This window comes from Tursiops truncatus, chromosome 15 (assembly GCF_011762595.2).
Source record: "Tursiops truncatus isolate mTurTru1 chromosome 15, mTurTru1.mat.Y, whole genome shotgun sequence".
Classification (NCBI taxonomy): domain Eukaryota; kingdom Metazoa; phylum Chordata; class Mammalia; order Artiodactyla; family Delphinidae; genus Tursiops; species Tursiops truncatus.
Genome location: NC_047048.1, coordinates 33462430 through 33487270, shown reverse-complemented (window position 1 = coordinate 33487270; position 24841 = coordinate 33462430). Strand labels below are relative to the sequence as shown.

The window sequence follows — 24841 nt, the reverse complement described above, 5'->3', positions numbered from 1 at the left end:
CACACAGCAAAAGCCAATACATATGTTAGGGACATCCATGAATGTTATTTAGCTCTCCCGGGCCTCAGTTTCCTCTCTGTGAAATGGGGATGATAACAGCTATGATTTATTGGGCTTTTTTTTTTGAAAAAAATGGGAAATTTAATAAAATAAACAAACATAAATTGACAGTACACTTCCCCCTCTTAATCGGAGCTGTATACAAAGAATAGGTAATTCCCTAAGTAGTATGATTTATAGTGTTTTAAAAAGATTGTATTGAGCTTTTATGATCATCTCATTGAATAGTCTCCTGTGATGAAAGCTGTTATCCCATCCTACAGATGGGAAAGCTGAGGTTTAGGGAAATGGAGAGAGCTGTTCAAGGTCATGCATCTACTAAAAGACAGAGCAGGTTGCTTGAATGAGAGCCCACGCTCTTTCTTAACTTCTGTAATGTAGCGATTCACTGGCTGGTGCCCTCTTCCTTCTCAGGGGCTTGCTTCCAGGTTTGGCCCAGAGATCTCAGGCTGCCTCAGGCATCTCTGGTTCCCCTGAGTCCGGTCCACATCCCTCTAATCAGCCTGCCCAGTGCTCTGTGCTCCAAATGTCCCATTTCTGCAGAAATGGCCCATGATGTCATGTGGGTTACTGACAACGTCTCTCTCAGGAACCCTGAAGAAATCCTGGGCAGATTGGATAAAAAGCCCTTGTCAGACATCCTAATTTTAGTGTTCTCCCTAGTGATTCCATTCAGGAAGTATTTATTTAACGCTTCACTTGTTTTGCCATTCTCCCTGACTTCATTTTGCAAAAGCTCCTGTAGTAACCCACGTCTCCTTCACCAGTGCCCCCGCTGCTCTCGTCCTTGGGAACACTTGAGTGCTGTGTTCAGCATCTCGAGCCAGATATATGTCTGGGTTTCATCTTGCATCACTAATGCCCTCCTTTATGTCCACGCAGCATATCCCAGCATTTTTGCCGGGACTTCTATATGTCCTGTCTCCCCGCATCTCATTAGATATTGTGGCCCATGTGCCAGTGGACACTTTTCATGCCTTAAGTTTCCTCGCAAGGGCATGATGATGAATCATTGCTTCTCTCCCAGCCTAATTTTTATCATTCCACCCCAGCTTCTACTTTCAAAATCTCCGCTCACATGGCAGCATGAGCAGGTGGGCTGTCCTCTCCTGAGTGTCAGGTACCCTCAGAGGTCAGAGGCCATCCCTGTACCACAGATGAGCAAGGAAGGGGCTGTAGTTACCCACACCTCACTCGCTCACAGGAGACTGAAATTCTCCATGCGCTGGGGTGACCACAATTCTGTTCTTGCCCATGCTTGTTTCTTGATTCAGTGAGTCGGTAAGTCTGTTAGACATTCCTGTTACAGATCCTATTAATTTTAATGGCTTTAGAGATTAATAGAAGAGAAAGCTTCTCTTGATTGTACAGATGTATGTAGAAGTGTGCTTTTGTATATTTATTTTTATTTGAAAAGAAATATGGTCAAGGCAGCAAAAGAGAGATGTCTGGGTCTGTTGGGACTTTTTTGGTTCTTATTAAGAAATAAAAAGAGGTAAAATTTACATAACATAAAATTAATCATTTTGAAGTGAACAACTCAGTGGCATTTAGTACATTCACAATATTGTGTAACCGTCTTCTCTATCTAGTTCCAAAACATAATCATCTCCCAAAACAAAACCCTGTATCCATGAAGCAGTTATTTCCTATCCCCTTCCCCTCCCAACCCCTCAGAACCCCTAGTCTACTTTCTGTCTCTATAGATTCACCTATTCTGGACATTTTTATATCAGTGGAATCATACAATATGTGGCCTTTGTATCTGGCTTATTTCACTCAGTATAATATTTCCAAGGTTCACCCATATTGTAGTATGAATCAGAATTTCATTTCTTTTCATGGCTGAATAATATTCCATTGCATGGATGGACCACATTTGTTTATCCATTCATTCCTTGATGGGCATTTGGGTTGTTTCCACCTCTTGGCTCTATTTGTTTGTTTGTTTTACCTTTGCAGACATTGTCTGGGGTCTGTGGCTATGCTCTGCACTTAGCTGGTTTTTTCTTTGTGAATCTCCTATGTCTCAACACACTTGCTTTTCTCTGGAAAGAGCAGTTAGAGGTTTAGGAGCTGCTGTAGTAAATGAGAACTACAGAATCTCACAACTGGGAATCTGGCATGGCTACTTGCACATGTCCTGCCACCCCATGGGGTAACTTTGACTCCTCAAAGGACAGCCCCTCCAGAACCACCAAATCCTCTACTCTGGGTTTAGACCCATAGTTCACAGCCTGGCCATATTGTCATCATCTGGGGAGATTTAAGAATTACTGAAACTCCCACTTCACCTTCAGAGAGCCTGGCTTGATTTGTGTGGGATCAAGTCCTGGCACAGGACTGTCTGTCTGTTGAAAACGTTGGATAGTGGCATCCAAAATATATGTCCAGGTTCTAACCCTCAGAGGGAGCCAGGACAGAAAGCTCTGAGGAGGTGCTGTGACATTGCCCCGTTGGTTGCTTACCTGTAACAGACAAGCCCTGGCTACTTTAGTATAAGACATTTTTCAGAAGCGACTGGACAGCCCCAAATATTTGCCAATGATCTCTCTGATAAGGGACTTGTATCTAGAATATATAAACACAGTAACCCAATTTAAAAATGGGCAAAGGATCTGAATAGACAGTTCTCCAAGGAAGATACACAAATGGCCAACAAGCATATGAAAAGGTGTTCAACATTGTCAGTCATTAAGCGAATGCAAATCAAAACCACAAAGAGACCCCACTTCACACCCACTAGGTTGGCTATAATCAAAAACAAAGGTAATAACAAGTGTTGATGAGAATGTGGAGAAATTGGAACCCTCATACACTGCTGATGAGATTGTAAAATGGTGCAGCCGCCTTTGGAAAACAATGTTCCTCTAATGATTAAACCATATGACCATTATGCTTTGCCATATGAGTTACCATATGACTCAGCAATTGTACTCCTAGGTGTATACCCAAGAGAGTTGAAACATATGTCCACATAAAGGCATGTACACAAATGTTTATAGCAGCATTACTCATAATAGCCAAAAGGTGGAAACAACCCAAATGTCCATTAGCAGATTAGCAGATAAACAAAATGTGGTCTATCCATACAACGGAATATTTTTCAGCCACGAAAAACGAACAAAGTTCTGATATATGCTACAACTTGAATCAACCTTGACAACACAATGCCAGTCACAAAATGTAAGGTCAGGACCTGGGCAGGAAGAAACCTGTTGGGACACGTCCCAGCGATGGGCTTACCCATCTCCTGGGTCCTGGACCAGCCGTGGGAAGCTGCTGACCCCATTCTGTGACCTCTTCACGAGTGGTGAAGTGGTGGTTTCAGGGTGGTGGAGGGAATGGGCATGTGCCATGGAGAAGCCTTGTTCACCTGCAGGGTTTTCAAGAGGAAGAATTGTGGGGGCTCCAACCACCTGCCTGAGGTTCTGGGGTTTGTGTGGTGCCTCATCCACCATGGGGCCAGGTAAACCGAGCGGCAGTGTTCCAGGGCCAGGATGTAAGAGGCATGATGGCCTGGGGCAGGGGTTCCAGGGTGCAGACCTGAGCTTCTCTCCTACGTTGGGTGACCTTGGGCAAGTCTCAACACCCTGAGTCCAGTTTTCTCCTCCACGACACGAGTGTGGTAGTTCTCTCTTTCTAGAAATGGGTAGCGTCGTTACTCCCAACTTCCAGATGAAGAAACTCAGGGCCTAGGAATTAAGTATCTTGTCCAAAGTCAAGGAGCTCACAAATGAAATCGGGACAGTTTGGATGCCAGCAGTCACACTCCAGAGCCTGTCTCCTTAATTGCTATGCTACTGTGTCTCTTGATGAAGGGTAACTACAAAACCCTGGGCATCTAACCTTTGATAAACTCTGCAATGGACTGGGTTGATGGGTCCGATAAGATGACCTAGCCCTCATTTTATTTTCAGATTTTTAAAAAGTAATTTTACAGATATAGATTCAGAAGCTCAGAGAGGTTAAATGACTTTCCCAGAGTCACACAGCAAGTCAGCCAGATTCCCTCCTGGAACCCAACTTTACCTGACCCCCTTTGCAGCCCTCCTTCCACACCCCTGCCCTGACCTGCAGAGGATAGTTTATCTGAGTCCTGTTGACCCTATCCTTCCCAAATTCACCCTCAGAACCATTGGGCCACGAGGCCAGGGTCTCCCCTGGCACTGCTCTGACTGATGTGAAACCTAGTTTTCCATAGCTGCATATTGATGCCTTGGACAACAGCCTAGCATTTCATAGGAGTTTGCAGGTTACAAAAAAGGGCAGCAGGTGTTATTTGGGCTAAATTGACCTTGAAATTGATTTCTTTATTTTATGACTTACTGAGAGGATATTAATACTTTTTTTTTTCTCCTGCAGTCTGAAACAATTTACATGGTAATAGAAGGCATAGTCAGTCAAATAAATTGCTGGAAGTGGTTGTGTTCCAAGGGAAAAAAATACGGAGCTTACTCACATTGATTTCTTTGCCCTGGGGAGAAGCAGAGATTTTAACATCTGGGAATAGGGAGCTAAATTTTATCTCTCATTTTAAAAGCAGAGGCCTGAAGGGCTTAATCTGACATTTACACGGAATTTTCTAAGTTGGGGGAAATGAGGGAGCCCGAGTTCCTTACTGAAGGTTAACCAGCGTTTTCTCAGAAGGGCTCTGGCGGTTTGATTCAGGGATGGCGGGTGGGGCCCAGATGACATTTTCAGAAGATGGGCCTTGGGAAGCTGGCTGCCTTGCTCCCACCTGTGGGGGAACTGGGGCGCTGAGAGGCTGGTGACATAACCTTGCTCCCAGGCCCAGGTGGGGTTGCTGAGGAACCATGTGAGCAGAGACCCTGCTTCCAGGTTTCTGGCTTCGCCCTATGGCTGCCCTACCAGGGATGGAGTTTGATTTCAGCTGGTGTGGCAGTGTGCATGGATGGGGTAGCATTTCTGAGTGTGTTGGGATGGATTCTGAGATTGCATCTGGGCTCGGCAAGAAAATGCAGCACTCGATTAGCACTGCCTGCCCTGGGAACAGGATGGGGAAGTGTAGCTTATGTGCCACATACTTGAATTTCCTGGTTAAAAAAACCCTTTAAAATATCCCCCCCAATGCCAATATTCCTGTCTTCAGACCACGTTGACAGGGCTGTTGTCCTCCAAAATGACCCCAGATCATTCAACACATCATGCAAGCTAAATTACTTTTCAGAAAATGTCTAGAAATGAATCCCTACCCAAAGGGCTCTGATAGTATTGCTGCATGCTATTCCCTTAAATTATTTTCTTTTCAAAATAAAATTAAAATTTTACAGTAAAAAAACCCAAAACATCCTAATTGATAATACATGCCAGAGCACACAATTCAAGAGTCAGAAGAATAAAATTAGTTTCTATCCTATTCTATCCTGCTCAGCCAACTAGTTCCTCTCTCCACAATCAGTGTTTTTTTTTTTTAAAGCCGGTTTCTTATCTATCTTCTGGAGATTTCAATACATGTGATACATATGCATATATTCTTAAAACAGGGAACAGATTGTGGCATGCTATACATACCTCTCTGCATTTTACTGTTTTTCCCTATCATTCTGTATTGAGCTACCTCATTATCTTTACTGGGGGTGTCTGGATGCACCATAACTTATTTACTTGGTCTCTGAATAATGGAAATTTATGTTGCTCCCAATATTTTATAATTATAAAAAATTGCTTCAACGAATATCCTTGGCATTGGGCATTTCCCACAAGCGCAGCCATTCTATAGCAGAGATTCCAAGACATGAGCTTGCTGGTTTAAATATTACCAGCTTTTAAAGTTTTGCCCGATGTGTAATTCCACTATGTATAAGACTACCTGTTGCTCTACACTCTTACGAGCTTGATAATTTATCCGACTTTAATCTTTGCTAAAGCAAATAATATATCATCCTAATTTGCATTTTGTTTATTATGTGTGAAGTCAAGGATCTCATAATGTCAGTGACAGACATTTGTACCACCACATCCTTTGTGAATTGGCTGTATGTCTCCTTTACTTGTTTTTTCCTTTGAGTTATAATTTTTTCATATTATCACTCATTGTCTTTCATTTTATGGTATTATTTTTCATGCATAAAACTATTTTGTTCAAAATGTTTAATTTTATGGGTTTTGGGTTGTAATGAGAAAGGTGTTCACCACTCTGAGATGATAAAAACCTACGTGATTGGATTGAGTACGTTATGTCCTTTAATTTGTCCACAAATTAAGGTGTTATCTTGATTTTTTTGCTTTGGAAAATGCAGTCTTTGTGGGGTGGTGAAAATGTGTGTTGTCTGGGATCACCTAGGGGCCATGATCTGGTCTCACAGGTTCCTCAACCCACCCTGTTTCTCTCGGCATCCAGACTTTTCAAGGAGCAGTGGTGGTCAGGATGTTTTAGGGTGTAATGAGATGGGGTAGCAGACATTTGGAGAGCTGACCCTACCTGTCTTTCACAGCCGGGATCCCTGCAGGTCTTTACTGGCTCCATCCCTGGGACCCCACCGTGGCCCCGACCCCTCACCTTCTGTCCATTACTCAGGAGGCTTTATCTAGTCATGGTCTTGGCCTTCTGTTAACCTGGAAGATAAACCCTTTAAAGTTCATTTTTGTGCAGGGAATGTCACATTCTAACGCTGCCCACCACTGCTCTCCAGGCAGTTCAGTCACACCAATTCGTGCCAAATCCCTGAGAGGGTGAAGCTTCATGGTCCCATAGGCTCTCTGCCTTGGTCATTGTTTAAACTGGCTCAGTCCCCACTGCTGGTAATTTATACCCAAGCTTCTGAAAGCTGTAAACCGAGTCACAAAAGGGCAATAATTCCAAGGGGAAAATACTAGACTTCCAAGGAGGGGGTGAGGCCCAGGGAAGGGGGCAGCTGCACTCGGGGCAGAGGGAAGAAAGGGGGCGACACCCAGGGAGACAACCAGTTTAGGGGCTGGTCTGTGACCCACGAAGGGGAGGCAGTCAGATCTTCTCTCTCCTGAAAAATCACACCATGATGGACCGGCTTGAGTCGGAAGCTGTGGATGTTTATAGTAAGGACTGAGAGGGACGAGCGAGGCTTTCTGGGAACGAGAACAGCGTCAGACAGCTGCTGCCTCCCCCTCTCTTTGAGAGACAACATCTCTTATCTCGTCTTTGTGTCTCCAATCTGGCGTAGAACCTATTTCTGTGCTTCTCACTGTTTTCAAGGTAAGGAGGGAAACAGGGACATGGGGGCTTGGTGTACAGCCGGCTGCTTTGCTCAGGATCATGCAGGGACTGTGCTAAGCAGGGTGGGGGCTGCCAGTGTGGGCAGGAGCGTGAACCATTACAGATGTGAGAAGGTCTGTAAGAGGTGGGCAGGGCAGAAAGAGTCTTCGGAGGATGGCAGATTGAGTTGGTACCACCTCCATCTCCTTGGGGTGAAGACTCCTCTGCTCCTGCTTATTGACCTGAGAAGGAAGTAGGGCACAGTGAGGGGGAGTCAGTTGAGTAGAACCCGGGCCTCTGGGACCCCAGGCTCAGGCATGTGGGGAGGGTAGGCCCCTGGCTGGTGGAAGAGAGTGGGAAGCGAGGATGGTTCAGAGAGAAGGAAGAGGCTCTACAGGGGCAGCTGGATAGGAGTTCCTTGGGTGATGAGGTTCCTAATAAAATCATACTTGATCATACTTGAGTATAAGTAAGTTGTCTCTTTCCAGGCCCAAGGGTTCTGGCCACTGTGAGAGGAACAGCTCACCTGGAGTTACTCTCCCCTTCTCTTACAGCCAACTTCTTCTGGGGACCTCTTAATTTTGGCTTAACCCCAAGTTCATCTTTCCAGAGCTAGTGGTTGCCATGAACCCACTGGCTTTGAATGAAAGTGCCTTGGACCCCTGGAGCCCAGCAACTGTTTCCATCTCTCTTGGTTCCTGTTCCTGAGAAAGAGCCTGTGACTGGTGCTGCTTGGGCAGCTGTGCATCCCTAGACCAGCGAGAAGTGGGCAGAGGGATGGGTCACCTTGCACAGCTGTGGCTGCAGGGATGGCACAGGAGACAGGGGTCCCAGGGGATCTGTTACACTTGGATCTTGTCTGATGGTTGAGAGCTGCCGTTGGGCTGAACTCATCACTCAAGCACGGCTTTTAGTTGGCTCATTTATAAAATGAGGCCAAGAAGGAAGCAACCAAACCCAGACATTCTCAGGCCAAAGGACACCTGTCAAAGGAGAATCAGTGTATCTGTCAGAAACATCACCCCTTTGGCAACATCCTCCCCCTTGTCTCCTGCTCAGGCTGCTGCTTTGGGCAGTTGCTGGATGGGGGCCTATGATTTAAGTCCATCCCTCCCTCCCTTCCTTCTTTCCTTAATTCATTAATTCATTTTTGTAACCTGGGGGGGTGGCATGAGGACCAATCTCTGTGTAGAGGGAGGAGAGGCACAAACACAAGTTTGATTTTCTATTGTCAGCTTTTTCTGTGACCGCTGACTATGGGAAAACTGCAAAAAGGTAAATGAGAAGTAGTGTCTGTCTTCTTGCAAGTTCAGAACTATTTACAGAAGCGGCGCTCTCAAGACTGTGTGGGTGGGTGTGAATAACTGGCTGGTCCGTTTCTTCTCTCTCTCTCTCTGTCTCTTTTGATCTCTGTGTCTCAATCTATATTTTGATCTCTTTCATGCCTGAACACACGTGCACACACACACGCACACCCACAGATACACACGCTCCTCTCTCTGCCCAGGAGGTTTAAGGCATGACTTGAGGTAAAACCCCGATGACTTAAATGAAAATTTGGAGCTTCAGGCACTGCTGGCATCTTCTGGGGGGCCTGCTCCCCAGACTTGGATGGTGACTGGCTATGGCAGACTCCCATTTGGTGAGCATCACGGAGAAGTGGATAAAGCCATCAGGGGGAGAATGTGACCACAGTGATTAAACCAACACCCAACCATTAACACCTTGGTTCAAGCCCTGACTCTGCGGCATCCCTGCTGAGTTACTTTGGATGAGTTCTCAGCCTCTCTGTGCTTCTCCACCTGTAAAATGGGGCTGAGATCAAAACCTCCTTCTTATATCCTTGTGAGGGTTAAAGAAGAAAATGCTTGAAGATCACTAAGCACACAGCATCCCAGGTTCTCCATAAACATGAGCTGTCACCGGCGTGAAACAGTGGAAAGGAACAGAGCAACTGGGTGTGGGTCTCGCAGGACCACCTGTATCCTCAGGCTAGGATGGAGTGTCCACACTCAGAAAAATCTAGACCAGCACTGCCTAATAGAGATGTCATGAGAGCCACATACGCAATTTAAATGTTTCTAGTAGCCACATTAAAAAGTAAAAAGAAACAGATGAAATGAATTGTAACAATATATTTTAAATATTCATAATATATTTATATATTTAAATATACTAATGTGCTTTATTTTATGTATTATTAAATATTATCATTCTAACATGTAATTGATATAAAAATATTAATGAGATATTAATATTTATAGGATATTTTACATTTCTTTTTTTTTTCTCATTGGTGTCTCAAAATCCAGTGTGTAATTTGTACTTCCAGCACATTTCAGTTCAGAATAACCATATGTGGCTAGTGGTTGCTGTGTGGGGCAGTTTGGGTCTAGACCCCTTCCAGGAGAGGGGGGACAGAGGGGGCGGGGTGAGTGCTCTCAGTGGCTCAGTGTGGTGAGAGACTCAGGTCTTGCTAAACTGGGTTACTCCAAATCAGAATTTTGTTCCTCAACCTGGCCCCCCGACCTATTTTTGTCTTTGTTTTTGACAGGACTACACATCTGAAAATTCAGCCCTCCTCTCCAGTGCCAAGAACAGTCCACAAGACTCAGTAAGTAGAAGCACTTTGCTGAGCAGATTAGAGTTTGAAACTGCTTTTGCCTCCTTTTCAGCCTCCTTGGTCGCTGTCATCAATCACCGGGAGTGGTTTTTACCTGAAACTGATCTTGCTGGAGAAGTAACTGGGTTTGAGGGAATAAAGGTTCCCAGGCACTCGCGGAATTTCTATTAGGAAACACCTGGGGCCAGAGTCTCAGCTGCGGTACATGATGTGAAAGATGAGGACCTCCCTCTGAGGAGGGTCAGGTCCACTGGGGAGCATCTAGAGGAGCAGCGACTGGGGGAGGGGCCACAGGCTAATCTCTTTACTTCTTGATGTGAGGATGGACCCCATGGTGCTGGGAAAGTAGGAAGGAAGTTTAACGTCGTTTCATTGTCCCCGCAGTAAAGATAGGGATGCTAGCTGAGTGCTTTGGGGCCCCACATGGTGGCAGTGGACTTGGGTCTTTAGGGCATGTGACTGTGGATGGTGCCAGATGTGGATCCTGTGCACCTCCCAACTGACATCCAGGTGTACAGTGGCAGAGATGCTCCCTGCGCTTACAGTTCCAAAATCACTCCTGCCCAGACTCTCCAGGATGTTTAACTGTGTGGTGCATTCTCCAAGTGCGGTCTGCTTGTGTACTGGTGGGGACCCTGAGATGATTTCAAGGGTCACACGGACTTTTGTTGTTGTTGTTTTCTATTGATCATTATTATTTGGTTTTATGATGATCTTCTCTTTATACCAAGTGATACTGGCTTTCTATTTATGGTAGTGATCTGAAATATCTTTTGAAAATATTTAAGTGAAAAAAAGGTGAGTTGACTTAAAGAAAAAAAACAGTATGGGAAATAAGAGTATGGAAGGAATAACAATGCAGATTATGGCAAGACATTGTGGTAGTGTTAAGTGAATGGCTGAGAATAGATTCTTTTATCAGAGATGTTTGCATGGCCCTGGGCAGTGTCCGTGTGTGTGCTCTGATTTGGAATGCTTCCCTCTTATGCCCCAATCATGCTGATACTTTGTACAAAGCTGGACTCTCCAAGGTCCCACCTTTTGGCCTTTGTCTATTTCCCCTAAAACACTTTTGAGGTTGGGTTTTTTATAATAAACCTCATTGCTGGATCACCTGAAAGAAGAATTTATCTGAGATGCCAAGAGGAAGAGGAAGAGGAGGAAAGAAGATGAGAAATGGCAACCACACAACCGACTTTCTTGTCCCACGTTGCAGTTGACCAGACATTTCTTCTTTGTTCTCGCTAAGTCCCCTGAACAACCCCGTAAGGTAAGTGCTGTCTCTGTCTTCATTGTACAGATGAGGAAACCAAAACTCAAGTGCAGTAAATGTACCCCAGAGCACAGAGCGTGGATCCACCCTCTGACCCACTCCATCACTGGGGCACAGTCTTCTGGCTTCACCCCAAAGTCTGTGAAATTGTCTCCCCATCTTGTGGATGCGAAGATGGTTAATGGAGCAGGAAAGTGTGTTAGTTACCTCTTGCCACATAAAAAAATAACCCTGGGCCTCAGTCCAGGTACAAGGACAAACATTTATGATCTCACAGTACCTGTGGGTCAGGAATCTGGCTTTGATGGGTGGTTCTGGCTCATGGTTTCTCATGAGCTGGGGCTGCCATCATCTGAAGGCCTGACTGAGGCTAGAGGATCCACTTCCAAGATGGCTTAGATCATTATTGTCAGCTGGCCTCAGTTCCCCCGTGTGGACGTCTCCATAATGCTGCTTGGGTGTCCTTATCACATGGCTGGTGGATTCCCCCAGGGTGAGAAATCTGAGAGAGAGCAAGGCAGAAGCCACGAAGCCTTTTGTGACCTGTCCTTGGGAGTCACATGCTGTCACTTCTGCTGTATTACTGGGGGCCACTCTGGAGGTTGGCTACCACACTTTTCATAATCTTAAAATAACCACGTCTTATGGTTCCACACAGCATTCTTGTAACCTCACACCAAGTCTATGAAAAGAAAACATAAAGATCCTAAACACATTTAGCAGATGGGAAAATGAAGCCTGAAGCAGGAAAGTGACTCACCAAAGAGTCTTGCAGTTGGGGGTGCAGTGCAGAAGCTTTTAAGGAGAAAGTAGTTGGAAAAGAGTGGAGAAAACTCTCTAGCTCCTATGCTCACTGTTCACAGTAAGACCAGTGGTGGCTGAGATCTCCATTTTCCATGAGCTTAGAAGAGCACCCCCTGGATTTTCTGCTTTCTTGGGTTGGGTTAAGGATTCCTCAACCACCAACCTCACCTCATGAAGTCTGACGGGTTCCTTTTACTGGAAGCAAAGATACTATCCTGCTGTTTCCCCCTGGAGGCTGCAGACTTTTAGAGGTTTCCTGAGATTCAAGCTGTGAAGGTCAGAAGACCCTAACCCTCCCGTCCTTCCCCACATTTGACCTTCACAGTACCCTGGTCTGGGTCCTTCTGGCTGGAATCCACAGGTCAGCCTCCCAACCCAACATGTCTTAGGTAGCAGCAGTCATTTGTGTGACTTCCTTTGGTGGCAGCATATGGTGAACCAACCACTCTGGGTGGCAGTTTATCTCACATGTCTCAATGTGCAAAACGTGTTCACTCTTTGATCCAAGTAATCACATTTCTAGGAATTTACACCTTGGGGATGATTATACGAGTGTGAGAAGCTGTGTTTGTGTATTTGTTGAGGGATGATTGTATTAGCAAAAATAATAATAAAAAGATACATCTTCAATATCCACCACTAAGGAATTATTTAAGTCAATTATGTGCATCATAAAGTCTAATTCTAAGCTGCTGCTAGGATTTCATGGTGAGGATTTATATTTATTGACTTGGAAAGATGTTCATGACATATTGTGGAGTGAGAAATACAGCATATATCATATGATTCCAATTATGTGCAATTATATTCATATATTAATTTTCTCTGAAAAGCAGAGAGAGATGTCAGAAAGGCAGATGGGAAATTCAACTAAACGGTGGTTTTTGCACTTTTTTTGACTCTTCAGATTTTATTTCTTTTTTTTACATTAAGCAATTGTTTTCCTTGATAGTAGAAATAGTAATAATAATATTGATAATGACTATTTTTGAAATTAAGCAGCCAGCTCTGGGCTGTTAAGGGAGATTTCCAGGACAGCTGATGGCATTTTAGTAAAGTTTCATTCTCAGTTGTCATAGAAATGCTGCAATCCCCTTGGAGGGGTGAAAATGAGGTTTACCAGACTGAACCAGGGCCCAAAGACAGACTTTTTGGTCCTTGGCTGCCCCAGGAGGCAGGATGCCTTCGGCCCTGGCACCTTTCCACTCACTGCCCTGTGGTGCTAGCCAGCTCTGCAATTTCTGACCCCAGCTTTCCACTTTAGTGCTGTCTTCCAGAAAGGGCCTTTCCTGGACGCATTAGATGCCACTCACTTGCACCCAGAATAAGGAAATAATAATGGTTGAGGTGCCCATTATTAGGCATCTAGGAAGTACCTGGCATTGTGCTCGGTATTTCGAATGTATTATCTCATCTATCCCTGGAGCAGCCCAGTGAGGGAGCTGGGCTATCCCTAACCCCATTTCACAGGTGAGGAAACTGAGGCTCAGCAGAGAGTGACTTACTGAGTCTTAAGCTAATGGGTATTGGGTATGGAATTTGAACCTAGATTGGGCTGTTTCCTGAACTGAGGATAAGGCCACCCGGTTCTGTCTGGTGGTTCAGGGAGCATTTATGGGAACATCTTAGATGTGGGGTTGAGTCCAGAGTCAGCAAGTAAGGCAAAAATCACACCTGGTCAAAGTTACCTGCTAAAGATCCCATAGGAGGATGCCAGGCTGAGACCAGCCTTTCTGCCCCTCCACACATCTGAGACAGCCATGCTTTCCTCGAACAGTAGAACAGACCGGAGTCTTTGCTTAGGCACTAGGTGAAGTGCCTGTGTTGAGGTCATCACACTGGATGCCTGGCATATGCCTGTCTTTAAACATTGGGGTCACTGCAGTCAAATGGTCATGTGGTGAGAGTTGCTTAGGGAATGAGACAGATCCACACTCAATTTGGGTGTTTGCTCTGGAGTGAATCCCTCCTAAAGCAGATGGAGGTGACACTGCTGAGCACAAATAACATTCTGCTCGCGTTTTTCTCTCTTTCTCGATTATCCTGGAGACATAATGCAGTTAAGTAGCAGAATCCAAATTTCTACTTTGTTTTGCCTCATTCCAGAGCCATAGTTCACAACCCCTATACATTTCTGTAACAGATATATACTGTATTCACTTTCTTTTGTTACATAAAAAATCACCTGAAAGTTAGCAGCTTAAAACACTTGTTTATTATCTCACCGTTAACATGTGCCCAAGGCCCAGGCCTGGCGTGGCTGGGTACTCTGCTTAGGGTCTCATGAGGCTGCAATCACGGTGTCAGCCAGGGCTGGGGTCTCACCTGGAGCTCACTGTTGTTGGGAGAATTCTGTCCCTTGTGGATGGAGGGTGGTGGACCTCTGCTTCTAGAGGCAGCCCTCAGTTCCCTGCCGCCTCTCATGGGCAGCTCCCTGCTCATGGCAAGTGGGAGAGTCTCTGTAGGGCACACTAGCAAATCGGAGCCTTAGGTCTATACATCCTAATGGAATCATGCAAGTGGTATCCCATCACCTTTGCTGTTGATTAGAAGCAAGTCACAGGTCCTGCCCACACTCTAGTGGAGGGGATTATAAGTGGTGTGAACAGGGGGCAACCCTGGGGTCTGACCACCACTGATTCTGTGCTATGAGAGTCCTAAGATGAGTCTAAAGTTCTCCTTGTCTTGGGGTGCAGGGTCTTTCCATCCAGTATCCTCCCTTCCTCCCCCAGTAGAGGGCACACAGCCCCCCATCAGTGCTGGGCGCTCCAGTCATCCTGACCTCTGCCATTTGGCCATCTGGGTGTCTTAACTTCCTCCCCATGTTAATTATGTGGGAGGCTCCCTGCTGCAGCCTCAGCAGCAAATGAATATTTAATGGAATGCTGCCACCTTTTGGAATTTAGCAAAAGTGATCTGTGTTGTTTAGAGGGATGAATGTAAAGCTCTGGGAAGAAAACGTGATCCCATTCCCTTTTACACCCACACCCGCTTGCCCAGCCTTTATTCTGCTGGGAGTTGACCAAGGTTTGACGCCAGATTCTAGAAGAAAGAAAGAAAAGGAGCCAGTTTCTTCGTGAGGCAGGTTAGTTGGTCATTTCTTCTCTGGTTCATACTTACTGTTAGTGCTAACAGGCCTGTGCCCTGTTTTAAATTCCAAGAGGCAGCAGGACATACAAGAAAGAGCTTTGGTGCTGGATTTCATCCCCGGTTCCGCCACCAGCTCATCTGTAAAGTGTGGGTCCACCAGGCTCTTTCAGCTCTCCACCCCCTGATCCCCCATTGTGGTGCCTGTGACCAGGTATGGGAGACATGTAACACCCCATTTATAGATGCCAGTCAATGGGCGTGGAGCTAAGGCCACTCCTGTCCTCAGCAGGAAGGAGTGGCACCTGCGATTATAATGATTGGTAATTAGGGCGGAGTGGCAGTACAGGCGCCATGCCAATGCCAGGTGGCTCCTGGAGACTCACAGCAGCCGACTCGGAGCTGCCTGGCTGCCTGCCTCCCCTGTTGGTTCTCTTCCTGTACATTCAAAGGCATTGCCACCCTCCTGTCCCCCGGCATCCTTGGCGTTTCCCTCTCTTACTCCCCATCTGAAGTCAGCAAAGCTTATCCATTCTCCCCTCCGTACATCCCTTGTGGACCCACTGCTCTGGTCCATGTCTTCCTTATGTTGCATCTGGATTTTATAACCAACTCTACCCAGTCCTCCACTTCCAGCTCTTCCCTCTCCAACTGGTCAGCCTCACTTGTTTGACCAGGATTCTCTCCTTTTCATCATGTTTCAGTAGCTCCATAGGGTGTGGGAATACAGTACAAACTCCTCCGATTCCAAGTTGGGCTTGGGCCCCATCCTGCTACTCCTCCAGCCTGGGTCCTCCCGTCTCATGCGCCATCTTCCCTGACTGTGGACCCTGGCTCAGTTTATCCCCTCTGCTCGAGGTCACCCCCACCGCCAAATCTAACTGTCCGGATTCCTCGCCGTCCATCAAGATCCATCAGAAAAACCTTGCCCCCAAATTCTTCCTAAGTCTCTCTGGCTGCATTGAGTTTCTCCATCCACTAGATGCCCTCCACCCTCCACTCCCCCTTCCTTCCTCACCTGCTGTCTTGCTTACCTCCCCTTCTCATCATCTATCCCTTCCTTCACTCCCCTCCCCTTAAACAAACTCTGTTGCAGTCAGTGCTAAGAGTCCGAAGGTACAAAGGTGAAAGAGACCCAGACCCTGCCCTCCAAGGGCTTGCAGTCTATGAGGGAAGGCAACAAGGAATACAAAGAAACCCATAATCGAGGCACCATCTGATTGCTCCTCAGTGGAGGCAGAATACAAAATTCGGTAGTGGCACAAATAGGCAGTCAGAGAAGGCTTCCTGGCAGAGATGACACAGAGGGGCAGCGTGGGCATGGGCTTCAGTCTGGCTTAGGTTCTGGAGGAGGGGCTGTTGGAGATGAACAGGAGGGGTGAGCACACCCCCGTGCTCCACACTAGGCAAGGAGTTGGGTTTTTGATGTGGTTGTTGTGGGGTCACTGGAGAGTTTTAAGCTTATGATTGTCTTGATCCGATTTGCATCTTAGAAAGAGCTCCCTGGGACCTGGCTTGGGAGCCGCGGACCTGGAGGAAGCCTTGGTCCTCCTCAGGCATTCTTCGCTCCTGCACCCCTCCGGAGCTGGCCTCTGGAGCAGAAGTGTCACCGGCTTGACACCCTGGCTTCCAGGCACGCTCTGCTTCTCATAGCTAATATGCCTTTCCATAGCGTCTGCTTGGCAGAACACCAAGTGTGAGGACGAGATAACAGCATTAAGAGCGGAAGGACAAAGCTGATGCTCGGGGCAGTGAGACATGGAGGCTTAAATTCTTTCCCTTCAGAATGTCGCACATGATTTTGGCCACGTGGTTCTGATGAAAGCAAGCCAGGCTTGCCACGGTGAAATGCTAAGTGGTGCTCATGACCTCGGGCACAGCAAGTGCAGAAGTCTGCTGCTCTGATGAGCAGCCATGCCATTTCTCCCCACCGCTTGCTGCCAGATAAAAGGGGGGAATCTCTTTGGCGATGTTCCTAAATCCCTGAGGATGGCTGTGCCCCCTGGAGACACAGGGATCCTGATAGGTTTCCAATGCGAGCATCACACTTCTGGTTGGGAACGCGCTTTCTCCCCACCTCCTGAGGGAGTGTCTAAAATACAGTGGGCGCTCAATAAATGCTTGCTGCTGAAATGAACGAGTGAGTGGCAGAATCAGTTTTACTGATTCGGGACACCCCCAAAGGCTCCCTCGTGCCTCGTCCAAGTCAGGACTACCTCTCACCAACTATCCTCCTGATTTTTATCACCAAATGTTGATTTTGCTCATTTGTGAACTTCATATAAATGGACCCCTGCAGTATATATGCATATACCTTCTTTCCTTCAACATCATCCCTGGGAGATTCAGCGACGTTATTGCATGTATCAGTAGTTATTCTTTGTAAAATTGTTGAGTAGTATTTCATCATTTGCTTATACCATAATTATTCCATTCATTCTCCCACTGATGAGCAGGTGTTTTCAGTTTGGAGCTACGCACACTCGTGTACCTGCTGTTTGATGGATATATACACCTATTTCTCTTGGGAATCTACCATGGGGTATGTTTGGTCACAGAATAGTTACATGTTTAGTTTTAGTGGATACTACCCCAAACTTTTCCAAAGCAGTTGTACAAATTACCATTTCCACTATCAATGAATATGAATCCGCTTGCCTGCTAAGCCCTTTGAAAGAGTATGTTGTGATTCGTCATAATGCCCCAGAGTGGCAGATGTGGTTATTATCACCCTCGATTCACAGAGGGACACACTGAGTCTCTGCTAACTTGGTGAAGGCCATTCAGGGGGTCAGTGATGGTGGGGGGCTTAAAGCAAGGACTCTGCTTCCAGAACAGCAGGAGCTCTTAAACCAGCATCGTGTACTATGGATTCTGGGCAACTGGGCTCTGCCGTGGAGATGCTGGGGTCCAGGAATGGCTGCGAGACAGAGGGCAGGATGGCGGAATGGTTACGTGCACAGACTCGGGAGCCAGGCTGCAGGCACTGACTTCCAGCTCTGCCACTAACTCCAGATGTAAGGCTGGGCAAGCGGCTGGACCTCTCTGCACCACACTCCATGTCTGGAGTTGATAAATCAGGTTGTTGTGAGGATTAAGTGAATTAATATAGGTAAAGCCTTAGGGGTGGGCACCAGGGAAGGGTTAACTCATATTATTATTATTGCTGCTGTTGCTGTTATTTTCAGCTCTACCCACTTTAATTGCTGGACTTAGCTTTTGGGGAAGAGGGCTGCAATCTCAGCCAGCTCTAATACTTGTCAGGCAGGCTGCATAATTCTCAACCCCTTCCCCTACCTTCTGAAGGTAGCTGACCTTCCGGATGAAATCTGGAATCTAATTTTGAGCCCTGATCATTGGTGTCACGAAGCCTGCTGGGGTGCAGTCCGGCTGGTCGCTTCTGAAATGAGTCTCTCCTCTTTAGTGCCCCTGATAAGAAATGCAGTCTGTTTGCTCAAGGCTTTCCCCTTTATAGAAATGGTCAGATTCCTTTCTTTCCACCATCTCCATCCAGCAAATCCATGCCAAATATTGATGTTTGGTAACTACAAATATCACACATAGCTTTTAATCAAGAGAGACAGAGGGAAGATAAGGGAAGTAAATATGTCTCTGTAAGGTAGTTCAATATTCTCAGTAATGATTTTGCTAAGAAATCAAATGACTGGAGGGAGGGGAGAGGCTCTGTGATGTGCATTAGAAAATGAGCTGGACCAACTGAAACAGGCTGGACCATGTATGGGCCCTTGCTTCCAGCCCCAGGCTTGGATTTAAATTAGATCGTTCATTACCCGAATCAGTAGATATGATCTCATTTTCAGAAGGGACAGCTGTATTTTAAATGTGAATTTCCAATATGCCATCAGTCTCTCCCATTCCCAGCAAAACACATCGAGCCAACTTCTGTCCTCTGTTATCGCTTGTCTGAGACGGGAGTGGAATGTGAATGTCGGGTGCCCCACTCTGGAGAGAAGTCAGCCTGCTGGAGGCTGAGGGGAGGTCAGCCTCCAGGCTTTTGCCCACCAAGGTTATACTTCCTTATGTGGGGACAAAGGGCAGTACCTCCTGGAAGGTTGGCAGGTGTCACACATCAGGAGATGTTTGGCCAAGGTTGACCCAGGGCTACCCCAGGCCAGCGGGTCACCAAACCAGGTGAGACCCCATGACTTGGAACCAAACCCTGGTCCACAAGGTGGGCCCCAGTAGCTCACTGCAACCCAGCATCATCCCAGTGCCTGCATGTTGGAGGAGCCTAGCACATTCTGAGTGAGTGAATGAATTGGTGGGCTTGCCTCCCCACCGGCATTATTGCTGTTGTCTTCTTTGGCTCCTACTTTGGCTTTTCTCACCTTTCAGTAGCCTTTGCTTTGGATTTTGATGTCTTCAACTTCTTTTAGCTGACAAAAATGACAAATCTCAGAAACCACTGTCAACAAAAACCAGTGATCCATCCCTCCACCCATTCATCCTTCATCCACCCAGTTTTGGGCACCACCATGTGTCAGGCCCTGTGTAGCTGCTCAGGCTATAGTCATCAGCCAAGACATGCCGAGGCCTACCCTCCTGGAGCATACAGTCTAGTTGGAGAGACAGAGTAAGCAGATAAATAGTAAAGGATGTCTACAGATGGAGGATGTTGCCCTGGGAGGGCCTGTTACAATGAAACCCGGCCCAGATGGTGGGCATATCTGGAGTCCCCCCAGGAGGGAGCTCATGAGCTGAACTCTCAAGGAGGAGAACAGGATTAGGGCAAAGGCAGGGAGTAGAGCCTTTCAGACAGAGGGGGAAGTATGTGCAAAGGCCCTGTGGCCAGAGGGGCATGGTTATTTCCAGGAACTGTCAGAGTCTGCCAGGGTGGTTGTCTCCCAGATGAGGCCAAAGGGATGGACAGGACAGGGGTCAGCCCACACAGGGCTCCCCAGCCATGGGGAGACACTGGTCTTTATCCCAAAGCAATGGAAGGCCTTGAAAGGTTTTGTGGGAGGTGATCCAATTTGCATTTTTTGATGATCCCTCTGGCTCCCTTGAGGGGCCTCACTTGGAGTAGGGAGCAGAACTGCAGAGGCTACAGAAGGAAAAACAGCTGTTGGCATGGCAGTGGTCATCTCCTCAGGCTCCAGGAGGACGTCTACCTGCCATCCAGGTGGACTTCCTTCAAAAGTCTTGACACATATGCCCGAACTACACTTGCAATCGCACAGTTGAAGATGGATTCCCCAACATAACCTTCTGGATTTTTGGCAGAGGGGGAGTAAGTAGATATTTCTGTACTTTGGCTGCAGCATTACCCGTACCCCACCCCATGCATATAGGATCTTCTGCTTGCTTTTATGCTTTTATGTCTGCCCAGCTGCTGATGGAGCCTGGTGACAGCCCAGAATAGGACTCCCAGAAGCTAAGGTTAAGTTGTCTAAAAATAGGGGGCAGGGGGAGAATGAGGGAGGCATGTCCCAATCAGGAATTTTCATTCCTAGATATCTGTGAGCTGATAGTGACCAAGAATATCAGGTCCAGCTCATGGGACTGGTTCAGACTATCATTTTGCGGGAGGAAGCCTTCCAGTGCTGGGGCCAGGCTGGGGTCGTGTTAGTGAGGCCGGGGTCCATCACTGAGTGGAGGGGTTGTAAGAGTACTTGATACGCATGTGCCTCTATGCCTTATCTTTATTTTATTACTCGAATCAAAGAGGGTGGCATTTTTTTTTCCTGGCTGTCATCTGATGGGTGGATTCACTGGTGGGCCCCACCTCTCTCTGATCTTTCTCATCTCCCATTCTCCTCATCTGGGGTCCCCTTGGACTTTTTATCTTGCCACCACCCTCTAGGGTCCCAGTCACCCATCAGTTTTCGCCTCGTGGGGATGTGGGAGGGAGTGTCACATCCCTTGGGAGCCCTGAGAAGAAAGTCCAGCCTTTTCCTTGCTAAGACTGGCCACCTCTCTTGGAACACTCTTGTGTATTCTCACACTCCCCAGGTGTCTTTTCTATCTTATCAAACACCCCTCTTGGTTGGGAAGTGGGGTCGGGTGGGGGACCCTGTTCTGTTATACACAGCCTGGGACTTGCATTTTTCTTTCAACAACTGGGACTGCAGACATTTTTAAACTAGAAGGAAAAAGCCAGTTTGGGCACAGATTAGAAACAAACTCCATCACCCTCCAGGTCCCCCGGGGACTGTTCAGGAGGGCTCCAGACAGGTGGGGGTATTTTCAATGCAACTTTCATCTTTCTGGTTTTCCTCCCTGAGTCCATGGGGATTTCATAAACATTATGTTGCTCAATTTCAGTTCAATGGCACGGAGTCATTCCAATGTGTTCTAATTACTCAGACATAAATGATTTCTGGTGCACTTTAAATGATTTTGGATGCACTTTTGTCTCTCAGGCTGCTGATTTATACCTCCCTGGGACTTTGATGTTGTGCTTCATTGATTTCTTTTAAGGCTCTTCAGAGGTATATTGATTATAGATGAGGCATTTCCCTGTTCATTTGCTCTGTAATTCTGAAACACTCTCATTTTCCAGTCGTCAACACTCCGCCCTTACCCCCTGCACTTATGCTGTACCAACAGCAAGAAGACACATTTATTGAGTGCTTACTGAATGCAGATCTGGGTACTAGAGGCTATGGGTGAGTGGAAATACACAAATTACATTAAACACACATTCCTTCCAAGGCATCCTTATCATTTAGACAAAGGGAGAACACACACACGGACTCATGGGACATGACGGGAGGCCATGGGGGTTTGGTCCACAAGCTGCAAAGGATGCTTGGCAGAGAAGAGGAATGAGAGATGGTGGGGCCAGATCTCTGTAGTGATGGTCTGTTGGCGTGGTGCTTTAACAAGGCAGCTGGGTGTGGTCCTGAGGATGTGGTAGGAGTCCCAGCTCATTCCCATGCTCGTAGTCTTGAGCTTACCACTCGATGTTCTTGAGCCTTAGTTTTTTCATCTGTAAAGTGGAACACATCCATCTTGTCAGTTAGCCACCGTGGGTTGAGCACTTAGTATGTGCCGGGCAGGGGCAGAACCATGTTTTGTGGGACCTGAAGCTTAATTTTGGGGGGCCCTTTAAGAAAAAGAACTGGGCTTCCCTGGTGGCGCAGTGGTTAAATGTCCACCTACCGATGCAGGGGACACGGGTTCGTGCCCCGGTCCGGGAGGATCCCACATGCCGTGGAGTGGCTGGGCCTGCTGAGCCTGCATGTCCAGGGCCTGTGCTCCGCAACGGGAGAGACCACAACAGTAAGAGGCCCGCGTACTGCAAAAAATAAAAATAAATAAAAATAAAAGAAAAAGAACCCCTAGTTATGAATGTCTGACTGGGTTTCTGCCCTATGGTGCAGCCCACTAGGGTTAGCACCAGGGTCTTCAATGCTTTTTAAGCCCTGGACTTGTTTTCCTCCCAAATTATTTGTTGCATGGATGTCCGGTGTGTAAAACAAATAATAGTGGAGCTTCTGCGTTTGGGAACCCTTCCCTTCCTCAAGACTGGGCTCTGAGGTGCCTCCAGGAAACGTGTTCTGTGACTGCTCTGGGGGTGGAGTCAGGATCAGGGGAGGGGGGGGCCCTCTTCCCCCCTCCCCACTCAGGATGTTTCTTGGGGAGCATCTCTAAGGCAAGCCCGGTCTTGAGAGGGACAGCATGGACCCATTTAATGGGCAGAAGGGGAGACGATCGGCCACCACAGGCTGCTCTGCCATCCCCCGGGGCTGCCTGCAGGCGTCCATCAGTGGCCAGACCCTCCCCTTTCCTGAGGTGCCAGCCTCAGGATCCCACAGCTGAGACCTGCAGAAGGGAAGATGCTGAGCACCTGCCACCTAGTGACCGTTTGCCAGAGCTGCCACTCCCAGCACCACCTGGGAGGAATCTTCTCTCTGGGCAAGAATGAGGTGGCGGAGGCTGGTCAGCAAGGTCCCCAGGCTGCTCTTTGAGAGGACATGGCTCAGATTAGCATCTTGCTGCTGCCTTAGAGCAGGAGTGACTCATGTCAGATTACCCCGATTCTCCCATGGAGCCTCTGCCGCTGTGAACATGGGCTCCCAGTAGTGACACCTCCCTGCCTCTTCTCCCCTCCATCATCACTGTCCTCCCTGTCCTGCCTCTCTTCTCCTGCACTCCCCTCCACCCCTTCCTCCCTTCCTCCCCCGTCCTCTTCCTTTCCAGCCTCCTCCTGGCCCTCCTCCTCCCTCCCTCCTTATCCTCTCCCCGTCCTGTCCTCTTGCTCCCAATCCTTCCCATCCTCTGCCTCCTTCCTCCCCTCCCATCTCCTTCCTCCCTCTTCCCGTGGCTCAGCCAGCCTTCCTTTAACTAAATAGATATTTTTGGTGGTTCTGTTATTTGGTCTAGGTGGAACGCAGGTCAGTTGTTGCGTTAGAGGCTAAGCCACGAGCACTAGCTGTGGATGCTGAGGGGTTAAGATTTCCCTCGTTCATTCATTCATTCATGCAGGTGTGCATGCATGCACTCACTCATTCACGGAGGCATGCACAGATTCAATAAAGACATTTTTTTTTTCAATAAAGACATTTTTGAGGCTAACTGTATGTCAAGTATCATGCTGGGCACAGACCCCATTTCTGGCTTTGACCCTGGACGTACAGCACAAGGTTTTTCCTCTCTCTTCTCTGCCTGGAAAGCTCCTACTCACCTTCAAGTTCGGGTACAGACTAGGCTGTGAGAACTCACTCCTCCCACCCATTAGCCCTGGGGTTTTTTGAAGAGTTTACTGCTTCTGTCTCCTCCAAACCCAGTCAGTTCAGGGTTGCCTAGCAGTCAAAGCCAGCCTTACACTGAGTCACCTCACCACCAGCCCCCCTCCCGAAGCTGGTTTTTGTCTGCCTGGCACTCTGCGCTCTCCAATGGTTACTCTAGTTTCTCTCCCTAAGGGCACTCTGTACACAATAGCACCCCTAGAAATCCAGAAATTGGAGCACCAACAACGTGGGAAGGGCAGATGAAAAGTTTTCTGCATCCTTGGGTTTTACCAATCCCATTCGAATAGAGTTCTGCTTATTCCTAGGGATTTCATGAAAAGGAGTGCTTTCTGAGGACTGACTCCTGGATGTCTTGTGTTCTATTTTGGTTTTGCTCTCTTCCTCTGTTTTCCCAGGTTAGTGGTGGGAACAGGTAAAGTAGGCTTGCAGTTACGTTTGTCATTACAGAGTGCAGCCAATTATAAGATAAGGAAGGACGGTGAGGGCATCTACACTTGGCAGCATCTCCCAGCGTTCTCTGTGGAAGACACCACTCTCATCTGAGGATTATGTCCAAATGCCGGTGTCTAAGCTCTGGTACAGTAGGTGCTCAATAAATGATTGGCAATTTAAAAAATCAGGGTATAACTTACAGATCATAAAGTACATATCTTAAGTGGCAGCCACTTAAGTTGAGTGGAAGCCATCTCAGGAGGGTGAGTCGGGTTAGTTTCAGCTCAAGTTTGCTTCTCCTTCTCTAACATGGACTTTACTGAGCCTGGCACCAGCTAGTGTTGGATCTGTCATGCAGCCTCCAATTGTGGCTGGGTGGGATCATGGGATCCTAAGAACCCGGTGTGGGCAGGGGACATTGGGTCACCGATAGGCTCTAATTCCTCCCACTCACTCCCTGTGGTTTCAGGGAGTCTGGGCTCTTTAGGTGTCCTGGACCAGGCACGACGCCTCATGTATCTATCGTCGCTGTAGCTCATGCCCGATTTGTGGCAGTGCAGGAGCCTCAGGAGGACATTGACTGGTTTACAAGCCACCCCGAGGGGTCACCTGTGAGGCCATGGCTCTGAGGCTGTGTTTATTCTTGGAAA

The 24841-nt window shown here is 47.4% G+C and overlaps 1 protein-coding gene across 18 annotated transcripts in view; it reads left to right on the top strand.

Annotated features, from left to right (window-relative positions):
- The window catches only part of RBFOX1 (RNA binding fox-1 homolog 1), a 2189093-nt gene that overhangs the window by 335354 nt on the left and 1828898 nt on the right, over nucleotides 1–24841 (top strand). For all 18 annotated transcript variants that reach the window (XR_012326128.1, XR_012326127.1, XM_073792340.1 and 15 more), the window contains exon 3: nucleotides 9810–9869. Coding sequence is in view for 16 of the 18 variants with exons in the window: in XM_073792340.1 (XP_073648441.1) it covers nucleotides 9810–9869 (60 nt within the window). In the remaining 2 variants the exon portion in view is untranslated. The remainder of the gene's footprint in view (nucleotides 1–9809; nucleotides 9870–24841) is intronic.